Genomic DNA, 13,978 nt, shown 5'->3' with positions numbered 1-13,978 from the left:
TTTTAGTAATGTCCTTACATGAAGGGCTATAATTGTCATATGTCTCAGGAAGCTTTTGTTTCAAAAGAAAGCTCAGAGACTTTGACATTTTTCTGTTTGCTCACTCCATTTACAAGAAAATCAGTAAAGACAACCATGAGACAGGATTGATATTCAGTCTGCATTATGTTTTCCTACATCATTTCTTGCTGCTGGAAAACCTAACTATTTATCAATGTTTTGACATTTACGTACAATGTAGCCTGCAGTGTATTTCACCACATTTGGAAAAACATCCAAGATTACAGAGTCGTCACACACTGTTACCACATCTGTAAATAAATTTTCTTCAACATACTTGGCTTCTGGGCTTTCTGCGATTCATCAACAACATTTATTCAGAGCTCACTGACAATTAAACATAGGGATGCAAAATTTCATTCAATGTCACATTGAGAATACACTGTGTTTAATTCTGCAGAAACTGACGGGGTTTCCAGAGAAGAGAGATTTTATTGATGTAATATAACCTCTTTCGGGGGGGAAAAAACATAAATCTGTCTCTGTCTCTAATTAGAATTGCTGAAAAAATGTCTAGGAACGCTTTAAAGTATCCTCCTGGATTGTGAGATTCATTCCAAATCCACTACACAGAGATGATGTTGAACATCCATGTCTTGGAACTCTTTAGAGTTCAATATATTGCCAAAGAGTTCAGTAAAATTACTTTCAATGTCTTTGATAAGAAAATACTTCAAGGCCAGAGCTGTTCATCATGGAAATAGGCATGCTGCCATTTTGCCTTGCTCATCCAGTTGCATGTAAGTGTAGTTCAATAATGTGGTAGTTATCATTAGTAAACCTTTTTATGTTTAAAAAGTTCCTGTATAGTTGCCTATCCAGTCTGCATTTAAATTTCCTTGTCCATTTTTGGAGTGTTGCCCTACATGACAAAGGAGTTCTTCCCTTTCACAAATAGGAATAGGATTTTGGCATTAGAGTTCTTAAAGTCAATGCTAAGGCTGTGTTCTCTGAATTCCACTTCACCCTTTTGTTTTCATTCAGCATCATATTTGCCTGATGTAAAACATTTTGACAATACATTGCTTACACTTTTGTGTTAATTTGGTTTTTTCTTTGTACCAGTTACCTTTTTATCCATTTCAATGAAAGAAAATGGCAAAGAACCATTGTTTTACTTCATAAGGCTACGTCACACTCTTTTTTTTTCTGTGGTTTTAGTTTTGTTAAGTTCAGTCCTGGCCCTCAGTTTCTGAACTCACTATTTCACTGAGCTCATGAATAGTTTCTGTAGCTGTGGTCTGGTTGACTTTAGTTTGGTGACAGTTTCTAAAGTTATAAAATAAAAAAAAAAATTCAAGCAGTGAATAGGATTCAAACTTGCAACTTTCAGCATGTCAGGTGTGGATCTTATCCATTACACTTCAATTAACACTGTTATTATTAAGGCTTCCAGAGCAGTTAGTGAAATCTGCAGGTATAAGAGTTCAGTTGCAAGTCTTACCCTGAAATAATTAACACAAATTGTAAAGAGAGGAAGAGAGAGAGAGAGAGAGAGAGAGAGAGAGAGAGAGAGAGAGAGAATTTATTTCCAGAAGATATGAAGTTATACTTCCCCCCATGAACCACGGACCTTGCCGTTGGTGGGGAGGCTTGCATGCCTCAGCGACACAGATAGCCGTAACATAGGTGCAACCACAATGGAGGGATATCTGTTGAGAGGCCAGACCAATGTATGGTTCCTGAAGAGAGGCAGCAGTCTTTTCAGTAGTTGCAGGGACAACAGTCTATGTGATTGACTGATCTGGCTTTGTAACACTAACCAAAACGGCCTTGCTGTGCTGGTACTGCGAACGGCTGAAAGCAAGGGGAAATTACAGCCATAATTTTTCCCAAGAGCATGTTTACTGTATGGTTAAATGATGATGGCATCCTGTTGGGTAAAATATTCCAGAGGTAAAATAGTCCCCCATTCAGATCTCCGGCAGGGGACCACTCAAGAGAATGTTGTTATCAGGAGAAAGAGTGGAAATTAGTGAAGTTCTGTGGCAGGAGGAACAAGGCTTTTGGTCAGGCAAATACAGGGTTATAAATACAAAATCAAATAGGAGTAATGCAAGAGTAGGTTTAATAATGAATAAAAAAATAGGAGTGCGGATAAGCTACTACAAACAGCATAGTGAAAGCATTATTGTGGCCAAGATAGACATGAAGCCCACGCCTACAACAGTAGTACAAGTTTATATGCCAACTAGCTCTGCAGATGATAAAGAAATTGATGAAATGTATGAAGAGATAAAAGAAATTATTCAGATAGTGGAGGGACACGAAAATTTAACAGTTATGGGCGACTGGAATTCGAGTGTAGGAAAAGGGAGAGAAGGAAACAAAGTAGGTGAATATGGATTGGGAGTAAGAAATGAAAGAGGAATCCGTCTGTTAGAATTTTGTACAGAGCATAAATTAATCATAGCTAACACTTGGTTCAAGAATAATGAAAGAAGGTTGTATACATGGAAGAACCCTGGAATACTAAAAGGTATCAGATAGATTACATAATGGTAAGACAGAGATTTAGGAACCACGTTTTAAATTGTAAGACATTTCCAGGGGCTGATGTGTACTCTGACTACAGTCTATTGGTTATGAATTGTAGAGTAAAACTGAAGAAACTGCAAAAAGGTGGGTATTTAAGGAGATGGGACCTGGATAAACTGACTAAACCAGAGGTTGTCGAGAGTTTCAGGGAAAGCATAAGGGAACAATTGACAGGAATGGGGGAAAGAAACATGAAGTAGTGAAGGCAGCAGAAGATCAAGTAGGTAAAAAGATGAGGGCTGGTTGAAATCGTTGGGTAACAGAAGAAATATTGAATTTAATTGATGAAAGGAGAAAATATAAAAATACAGTAAATGAAGCAGACAAAAAGGAATACAAACGTCTCAAAAATGAGATTGACAGGAAGTGCAAAACTGCTAAGCAGGGATGGCTAGAGGTCAAATGTAAGAGTGTAGAGGCGTATCTCACTAGGGGTAAGATAGATACTGCCTACAGGAAAATTAAAGAGACCTTTAGAGAAAAGAGAAACACTTGTATGAATATCAAGAGCTCAGACAGAAACGCAGTTTTAAACAAAGAAGGGAAAGTAGAAAGGTGGAAGGAGTATAGAAAGGTGATGTACTTGAAGACAAAATTATGGAAATAGAAGAGGATGTAGATGAAGATGAAATGGGAGATACGATACTGCGTGAAGAGTTTGACAGAGTGCTGAAAGACCTGAGTGAAAACAAGGCCCCAGGAGTAGATAACATTCTATTAGAACTACTGATGCCCTTGGGAGAGCCAGTCCTGACAAAACTCTACCATCTTATGAGCAAGATGTATGAGACAGGCAACATACCCTCAGACTTCATGAAGAATATAATAATTCCAATCCCAAAGAAAGCAGGTGTTGACAGATGTGCATATTACCGAACTATCAGTTAAATAAGCCACAGCTGCCAAATACTAATGTGAATTCTTTACGGACGAATGGAAAAACTATTAGAAGCCGACCTCGGGGAAGATCACTTTGGATTCTGTAGAAATGTTGGAACACGTGAGGCAATATTGACCCTACGACGTCTCTTAGAAGATAGATTAAGGAAAGACAAACCTATGTTTCTAGCATTTGTAGACTTAGAGAAAGGTTTTGACAATGTTGACTGGAATACTCTCTTTCAAATTCTGAAAGTGACAGGGGTAAAATATATGGAGTGAAAGGCTATTTACAATTTGTACAGAAACCAGATGGCAGTTATAAGATTTCAGTGGCATGAAAGGGAAGCAGTGGCTGGGAAGGGAATGAGACAGGATTGTAGCCTCTTCCCAATCTTATTCAATCTGTATCTTGAGTAAGCAGTAAAGGAAACAAAAGAAAAATTCAGAGTAGGTATTACAATCCATGGAGAAGAAATACAAACTTTGAGGTTCGCTGATGACATTTTAATTCTGCATTCTGCCAGAGACAGCAAAGGACTTGGTAGAGCAGTTGAACGGAATGGACAGTGCCTTGAAAGGAGGATATAAGATGAACATCAACAAAAGCAAAATGAGGATAATGGAATGTAATTGAATTAAGTCAGGTGATGCTGAGGGAATTAGATTAGGAAATGAGACACTTAAAGTAGTAAAGGAGTTTCTGAAGAAGAGAAATTTGTTAACATCGAGTATCAAACCAGTCTCTGGACTGAAGACCACAACAACAACATGAAGTTATAATATCCAGGAGAAAAAACTAATGAAACTGAACAACATAGTTTATTTATTTCATCCACAGTGGAGTGAGTCATTCACTGCTGCAGGGTAATCCAGTATCGCTTGAAAAAAGCATTGAATTTATGTGAATGAATTTATTTTATTGTAATTTTTCAGTTGTAATTATTTTGAGTGGTATTTATGTTTCGACTTCTCACCTTTTTGCTTGCATCCCTGCTGTCTGTAATTTCTTTCCCATGCCAGTTTGCAATGTTTATGATATGGGCAGTAGCTTCTTTCTTGAAGGTGAAAGTAGAAGTTTGAGTCTCTAATCTCATTCAAGAAACTTCAGCCCAAAAACGTATTGAACATATGTGTGCAGTCTTCACATTCACTTTGTCCAAACATTTGTATTGAACTATCCATTCATGTTGCAGTTGTTCATCTTTGGAAAAACAGTGATTAATAATGTTGTCATATTTCAAGCAGTATTAATACATTCTGCCATGGTACAATTACAGTGACCCTTGTCCATGAGTGACACCAAACGAGTTATTTTCTTTGAATGCACACCACGACTTAAGAGTTCTGCTGAATGTAGAGTCATGACAGTCCTCATAGTGATGTTGAAGTGCACAAGGGCATCTGGGAATTTCTTGCTTGCCATGGGCCAAAATGGCCTACCTCCTCTTTTTATATATATACTCTGATTGCTCCTGTCCCCCTAATCAACAAATTTAGGTGCTGCCTTCCAATGAAAATAAAAGTGTGCTAATGAGGCTCACTTCACCTGTGGCAAAATGCTGTGTCCTGTGTCAAGGGGAAGAAAACATAAGATGGTATCTTGAATAGAGCGACTTCCTCCATAGATTTCAAAGTGAAACCCAACTTGCACTTCTCTCTCACACCATCCTGAAAACCATCGATTGAGGCAGTCCAGTAGATGCAGTATTTCTTGATTTCCAAACATCATTTGACTCAGTCCCATATCTACACTTATCAAAAGTGCGGTCCTGTACAGTATCCAGTAAATTTTGTCACTGGCTTCAGCATTTTTTATGGGGAAGATGCAGCAAGTTATCTTGCAAGGAGGGTCTCTGACAGACATAAATAACTTCAGATATGCCCCAGGAAGGAATATTGGGACCCTTGCTGTACATGTTGTATATTAATGACTTGCAAACAATATTAATTGTAACATAGACTTTTGTACATGACACATTTATCTATAATGAAAAACTGCCCGAAAGAAGGTTCACAAATATTGAGTCGGATCTTCTTCAAAGTGGTGCAAAGATTGGCATCTTGCTTTAAATGTTCAGAAATGTAAAAGTGTGCACTTCAGAAAACATAAAACCATAGTATCCTATGACTATAATATCAAGGAGTCACAGTTGGAATTTGTCAACTAATCTAAATACCTGGATGTAACACTTTGTTGGAATATGAAATGGAATGATCATATAGGTTGTCATAGATATAGCAGGTGGCAGACTTCAGTTTATTGGTAGAATGGTGCACAGTTTACAAAAAGCATTGGTTGCAAATCATTTGTGCAACCCATCATAGAATATTGCTCAAGTGTGTGCAACACATACCAAATCGGACTAACAGGCAATATTGAACACAGACAGTGAAGGGTAGTACACATGGTCACAGGTTTGTTTTACCTGCAGGAGTGTGTCACAGAGATGTTGAAAGAACTGAACTAGCAAACTCATGAAGAAAAATCTAAACTGTCATGAGAAAACCTACTTACTAAGTCTGAAGAACCAGCTTTAAGTGATGAATCTAGGAATTTACTTCCTAATCTCCATATATGATTGGAGCAGAAAAAAGCCCTAATAACCAGTACAATGAGACATATTTTCTGCATGCACATCACGGTGGTTTGCAGAGTATACAAGAAATCAAGATACCTGTATTGGATGTTGCCCTAGAAAAAGTGTTAAGAGATCATAAAAGGGTGCCAGATGTTCCAAATTCTCAGAAAAATATATGAGGGTTGCACCAAAAGTAAGGTTCCTATATTTTTTAGAAATAGAAAACATTGTTTATTGTTATTAATTTATACATCATTGAAAAGCTTACACTTTTGTCTATTTTTCAACATAGTCTCCATTTTTTGACACACTTTTGAAGTCGGGGCTCAAGCTTTTGTATTCCTAAGTCGAAGAAGTCTCCTGCCAACCCGTTCAGAAAGGGTGTGTCCTCTGCTCGGACTTCATAGTCGCTCTTGAAGCGTTTGCCACCTAAGTGTTCCTTTAGCTTGGGGAAGAGGTGATAATCGCTGGGGGCTAAGTCCGGCTATACAGGGGATGGGGCATAACAGTCCACCCAGATTTCTTCAAAAGCTCCTGTGTTTGACAAGCGACATGGGGTCAAGCATTGTTGTGAAGAAGCACTACTCCCTCTGTCAATCGTCCCCTCTGGTGATCTAGATTGCTCGCTGGAGTTTGGTCAATATTTCACAATATCTGTCTGAGTTTATTGTCATTTCAGGGTGCATAAAATCGATGAGGAATTCCCGCTTCTGATCCCAAAACACAATTGCCATAACCTTTCCTACTGACTGCATTTGTTTGAATTTTTTTGCGGCGGTGAACCGGAGTGACACCACTGATGAGATTGTTGTTTTGTTTCCGGGGTGTTATGAAACACTCATGTTTCATCTCTTGTGACAATAGAGTCCAACCACTTTTTTTTGTTGCCTCCCCCCTCACACTTTTGAAGAAACCTGCGAGCACATTCAAGGCATTGCTCATTGTGTCCATCACTCAGCACCCGGAAGACTCAACGAGCATACATTGTGTGATAACCAAACGTTTCTGTTATTTGTTCAATTGTGCCATGCGAAGTTTCAGGAATGCATTCAGCAAGTTCATGGACAGTGACCCTTCGAATTTTGAACAGCTCACTGTTGATCTGGACAATCACATCCAATACCAGCGGTCTTCCACTCTGTTCATCATCGTGAACTTCCATGCGACCCTCAGCAAAAGCCTTGCACCAACTGTAGATGTGCTGAATGGATGTGCACTCTTCACCATAAACCTCAGTCAGTTACTGATGACTCTTCATGGGCAGTAACTTCCTTGCATGGAGAAATTGTATTACTGCTTGAATCTTGCACTTGGCAGGAGCAGTGATCAACACTTCAGTCTTTGACGGCTGCTGAGCCGACACTGAACAATGTAGCAAATCATGGATGGGCGGGCTTGAGAGTGGGGGAACCACTGTGCATGCCACTGTTGTCAGATTTAGCCTAGCACCTTCCCTCGAGGCTGTAGCTCATTGGGAATCTTACTTTTGGTACAACCCTCATATACACACTATAGGAAAAAAGAAGAGTGATATACAAGAATCAAGAGGGAACAATAAGAATGGAAGACAAAGTGTAAAGTACAGTATTAGGATTAGAAAGGTCAGAAGTCAGGGACTCAGTCTTTCTACCATACTGTTCAACCCTTACATTGAATTAGCAGTGATGTAAATAAAAGAGTAATTCATTAGTGGGGTGAGTTCAGGGTGAAAGGCTATCCATGAGTAGATTCACTGATGACATTGCTATCCTCACTTTTAAAGAATAATTGCAGTACCTTTTGAGTGAAATGAACAGTCTAATGGTCACAGAGCCGATCAAGTGTAAAACTAAGGTAAAATGAAAGTAATGAGGAGGAATAGAAACAAGGATAGTAATAAAATTACCACGTGGTTCCCAGTTTTGGTGTTACATACATTGAATTGTGCCTGACAGACAACACAGGGAGGACATAAGTAGAGCATGGACAATGAGGAGATTCCTCACTAAAACAAGTTGACTTGTACCTAATGTATGTATTAACTGAAGAAAGAAATTTTTAAGAATGTAGTTCTCTAGCACAGCATTGTATGTAAACTAATCATGGCCTGTGGGAAGTCTAGACCAGAAGAGAATTGAAGTATTTGAGGTGTTGTGCTATAGGGGGATGCTGAAAAGATCAGGTCCTGAGAATTGATGAGGAAATGAGTATGTAGAAAATGCTGACTAGAAGAAAAGACAGGTTAATAGTATGTATTTGTGACACCCAGCAATAACTTACATGCTACTGGATGGAGTTGTAGAGGAGTAAACTGTAGGGTAATATAGAGATTGGAAAATATCCAGTGAATAATTGTAAGTGCTCCTCAGTGGTGAAGACATTGGTCCAGGAGAATGATGTATAGTGAGCCACATTAAAACTAATCAGGAAACTGATGGGGAAAAAACAATGTTCCATGATTCTTCACTCTGTAATAAAATAAAAAATCATGCTCTACACACACAGAACACAAAATTCCAAGAAAAAAGTCAATTTAAAGCATTATTAGGCATTAAACAAAGTTACTTGTATAGTAAACGATATTCAGCTCCCAGATGACAGTGGCAGTGAGGCAGATAACTGGCCTATGAATACAAAGAATTCTTGCCAATATTAACTGAAGATACAGGGATAAAAATGCACCATAAAATCATATCCATTAAACTGAACTGGACAGACATTGCATACTTCAGAACCAGTCATCAGTTTTGCTAAATAAACTGTGAAAAGCATCACAAAAATCATTGTGTCATTGCATCAATTGCAATCAGGCAATGAGTCAAGGCCTATTTCCTGAAAGAATGAAGTGAGTGATGTGATAACCATTTATAAAATGTAACACAGGAAAGTGACTTTAAATATCGGCCCTTCTCCTCCATGGAATCTTTTAAAAAATTGAGGAAGTAGTTTGTAATAAAATGTTCAACTTCCTTTCTGACAGTTAGCTTCCTTAAAGTTTCTCTATGGTACTACTTCATAAATTCAAATGTGGTGGAACTGAGCAAGAAAAATTACTCTGTCAGCATTTTCTGCAATTGTTCCAATGCTTTAAGTCGTGTGGATCCTAAAATTGTACTAGAAAAACCAGAATGGTGTGGAATTAAACTCATTTCATGTTGCCCCCCCCACCCCCCCAAAACACACACACACACACACACACACACACACACACACACACACACACACACACACACACATGATCGACGACACTGTTGAGTACCTGAAACCCATCACAAGAAAGGGCTCAAGAACTCTTCAGGTTGCTTGAGCATGTGTCTTCGTAGCACCCTGAGTGAGATGGTGCTGTTTTATGCAGTTGTTATAGCATGTGATATCAGCAAAAACAATCCCTTTGTTACCAGCAGGCAGCACAGTCCCAGTGACCAAGACACCGGAAAAAATTGTTAAGTTTGCTTATACAGAAACATAATGACAAAGAACCCATACACATCCCAACGAGGCACAGCCAGAAGCTTACAACTCAGAACAGGTTCACAGCAAACAGTTTAAACTTTAATTTTACAAAGGCCTATGTTATGCCATTCAAAACAAATGAAAAAGACTTACAGGTGCCAGAACTAGAGACCATTGGGGACATACTGTATGAGGCTTCATGTGTGAAGATCCTAGACATCCAGATGACATAAAATGTGGTAGCACCAGCATGTTGATAACTTGACGACCACAAATACTCAGTTCTGTCTGCTTTACACTTAGAAATCTCTTTAATTGTGTTGATCTGCAGACCAGATTTTTAGGATTCTTTGTCAACAGCATTATATGGCATAATATTCTGGAATAATATAGCTAAGATCAAAAAAAGTATTTATTCTACTGAAGGGTGGAGTGAGAATATTATGTATAGCTGATAAACAATCATTTTGCAAATGCCTCTTCAGTGATTTTGTGTGCTAATACATGTACTCTCTAATGTTATTTATGACTAATAATAAGAGTGAAATCATGTGCAATGCACAACTGCAATACTAGAAATGTATTAAACGCACTGAAATGAAATGAATGGATTAATGGGGACGAAGTCAGAACAACATAAGGACGTGAAATGATACCAGTGTTAATTATTCAGATATGATGAATATACTGTTTAGTTAAATTGTAAGGCAATTGACAATCATGCCTAACTTGGACTCAGAATGTAATTTCTTGCATACTGCAAGCAATCACCTTAACATTTAAGCTATCTGAGTATGACTCCAGGTCAGACTTGATGTTCATTGGCCTTGATGTTTCCACTTATGATTTCTGAACATTTAGGCTTACACTTCCATGAAGTGTATAGTCCCATGGCTAAGGTGATTACATATAATATGTAGGAAATATGGGTTCAAACCCCAAACAGGCACAAATTTACCAACGTCACAACAGATTCACAATACAAGAAGCAAAAGTAATTTCTTTATAGTCTATGTATTCCCACATAGGTTTCGAAAGTGAGTTTTGTATTGTGTTGTAAAAGTCTATAATAGGTTGCCATTAGGAATTGGGCAGGAAATTGAAACTTCCCAGATATTCTGAAGGAAAGTAAAAGAGTACCTCATTACAAAGACAGTTGCTACCCACTCACATTATTTATCATATTTATTCACTATAAGGTGTTTTTTTTCCCAAATTTGTCATGTGAAAATTTAATTCTGACGTAAATATATTCACATAGAATGCAAAATGCAGTGCAATAAATGAAACATAAGATTCAACAACAGCAATAAAGCAGAACTGTTGATTTTTAAGGTTGGTAACAAATAATGAAACATACCATTAGCCAGAAATGGTAGCACTAGAAAGGCTAGGGGTAGCATATTCACTTTGCTTAGTGCTGTAAGAATGGTAAGTCGTAGTGCTTGATAATAGAAGTAATCACAGCTTTTACCCTGTTGAACATCGTGGATCTAAGAGTCTGCAGTTCACAAATGGTTCACACAGAGTACATGACATTAATTTTAAGTTAATGGTTATTCACAGAGCAGTGGCTACCATCAGCTGTGCAGCAGGAAGACAGTTTGATGACACTAAAGTGAATGTCCATAAATGACATCAGATAAAGAATAACAAATTAGATCGCCATTTCTACATGCCGAACTTCAGGAGACTAAATCAGGAAAGAATTCATGAAGGTTGTTCAGTAAGCACCAGCATAACACAATTATTTGAATGAAGTCACTGGAGGCAAAGAGGAAATTTTCAACTTCATGCATATCTGAATTCAAAGCAACTATGAGCTGCTACATGATGATGATGAAAATGGTGAGGCTTATGCTGCGATGCAGAACAACACCAGGTTGTGATATCCCACAGCCTTTGGCAAAAACTACTTGAGTATCAACATCATATAATCTATCTAAGAAAACATTATGACTGTTAACAATAGGTTGATGTTAATATTTTTAGGCAGAGCTTAAGATACTTTACATCAATAAAACATTTTGCATATTTGATTACTCACAATATTGTAAAAATAAAATTCTGTCATGGAGCCTCTTCAAAAACAGGGGCCATGTTATATCCAGGGTCATCTTATAGTCAAGTATGGAATGGTATTTTGTCCCACTATAAATTCTTGCAAAATATTAATTCACATCGTTATCATAATATACATAAAATGCTCTGAATATTTTCATTTGGGTTTCTGTATGGGTATCTTGTCAACTGAGAAACCAACTCCCACAGATATACTCAACCAAATTTGCTTCTCCAAATTGATTTCTGTTTCTTTTAATTACACTTATGCTCTGGAATGACTGGAACTATTTCACCCACACTTGGTATGATATGACTTACTAATTGGGAAAAAAAACTAGTGCAGGGCTTAAATATCCTTAGCTCCCCTAAGGGTATGGATGTTGGTATCAAATTCATAAGTTTCAGAATCACTGTGCAGATGGGTGACAGTTGTGATGACAATGATGATAATGACTACCTATAGGAATAGTGTTGGGGATGGGTGTGGAAAGCTGACAACTAGTAAACATAATTTAAAATAGAATGAAGGCTTTCATGACTGGATTACATAGCTGCTCAGAAACCTTTCAGGATTTGAGGTCATGGTCCACAAGGGACAGAAGAGTTTCCTGGACCACAACCTCACATCCTGAAAGGTTTACCAGCAGCTATAATTTAAAATAACCAATATTTGTGTCAAAGTGTAGTTGCATGTGTTCTGCAAGTGCATATGTCTGCTTGTGTCTGTGTATGTGCGGATGGATATGTGTGTGTGTGTGTGTGCGAGTGTACACCTGTCCTTTTTTTCCCCTAAGGGAAGTCTTTCCGCTCCCGGGATTGGAATGACTCCTTACCCTCTCCCTTAAAACCCACATCCTTTCATTTTTCCCTCTCCTTCCCTCTTTCCTGACGAAGCAACTGCCAGTTGCGAAAGCTCGTAATTCTGTGTGTGTGTTTGTGTGTTTTGTTCATGTGCCTGTCTGCCGGCGCTTTCCCGCTTGGTAAGTCTTGGAATCTTTGTTTTTAATATACATTATTGAATACTGAATACTTAGGGAAACATTACAAAAAGTCACTTAGGAAGCTTGTGGTTATCACAAAGATACTGACAACAGCTACTTAGAACTAAATAAAGAAAGCAGGTTATATGGAAAATATGGAAATAACACTAGTAGTGCACTGGATTTGGAAGATGACTGTGGCATACACTGGGTGAGATGAAGTGATATCAGCAGAATGTGTTCATAAATACCAAAGCTGCTATTGGAGTAATATGACTTAAGAACGATAAAACTGTGCCATACTGAATTGTCTTCCACTGTCTACTGGATCAGTGGTGATGAGGTAAATGCAGGTAATTTAGAAATCTCCAGGCATGAGAGGTCCTGCAACCTTGAATTTCCAGACTTTGCTAAGTAACTTCGCTGGCATGGTCTCTGCTCTTACTCCTACTGTCTCCACATCGATGGAAATCGTAGGTTTTAGTGTGTTGTGGGTAGGGCTGGTAATGCCTAGAAGTTGACTCCTGTAATGGTGGTGTAGGTTCTTCAGGCCACCATGTTAGTAGCTGCTTTTGGTGGCATGTGACATCACCACCAACTGCCTTAATGGTGAGTAGCTTCTGGCCTCTATAGTACTAGCTGACAACCACAGGGAGCATTTGTAAGTGTAGTATTAAACTGCTGAGTCTACTTTGAAGAGGAACATTGTTATTACGGGGTTGCTGTTGCAGTTTGTAGGCCAAAGACAGTGTACCAGCATCTGGTGCCTACAGTGAAAATCTCAGCTCCTCAGAGCTGCTGTTGGTTGGGGTGAGGTAGATACACTTATAAATGGGATGAGGATGTGCTCGAAACCATTTATTGTACAAAAATCTGCTAATACTATGGCTTATAACTGAGGTGTGTTATCTGGGTTCCCCCTCCATGGCAAAAAGTTTTGCCACAGCTTTCACCATGGCTGCAAACGTGGTGGATATGATGCATGTGACATCAAGGAATGTTTATAGGTCATCTATTACGATAAGTCGTATGGCTTCATGAAAGGAGCTGCAAAATTACATTTGCTCAATGTCTCATAAGTGTCTTGGTAATAACTTTAAAAGGAGATGCTTTTTGATTGAACAAGCTTGCCACATCTAAACCAGGTTCCCTTTTGAAATTAATTTGTGGACAATACACATGTGTGATTGCACAAGCAGTTTTACAGGATATACCCAGGTGTGATTTGTGCTGTACAGAAGCTTGTGTGTGTGTGTGTGTGTGTGTGTGTGTGTGTGTGTGTGAGTGCGTGTGAGCGAGCGTGTGTGTGTGTGTGTGTGTGTGTGTGTGTGTGTGTGTGTGTGTGTGTGCATGTGAGCACGCACATTTCTGTGTTTCCAGAGATTACATGATATTATTACCTTGTTCTTCGTTGTCAAGAGACTACTGCAATTTTAATGAATG

At 38.5% G+C, this 13,978-nt stretch overlaps 1 protein-coding gene across 1 annotated transcript in view; it reads left to right on the top strand.

Annotated features, from left to right (window-relative positions):
• Window positions 1-11,113, top strand: part of LOC126354836 (probable ATP-dependent RNA helicase DDX60) — a 268,338-nt gene extending 257,225 nt beyond the window's left edge. Inside the window, exon 7 of the mRNA XM_050004837.1 lies at window positions 11,058-11,113. Coding sequence (XP_049860794.1) covers window positions 11,058-11,113 — 56 coding nt within the window. The remainder of the gene's footprint in view (window positions 1-11,057) is intronic.
• Window positions 11,114-13,978: the final 2,865 nt, after the last annotated feature.

This window comes from Schistocerca gregaria, chromosome 1, assembly GCF_023897955.1.
Source record: "Schistocerca gregaria isolate iqSchGreg1 chromosome 1, iqSchGreg1.2, whole genome shotgun sequence".
Taxonomy (NCBI): domain Eukaryota; kingdom Metazoa; phylum Arthropoda; class Insecta; order Orthoptera; family Acrididae; genus Schistocerca; species Schistocerca gregaria.
The sequence above is the reverse complement of the archived record's forward strand: the minus strand, read 5'-3'. Positions and strand labels throughout refer to the sequence as shown.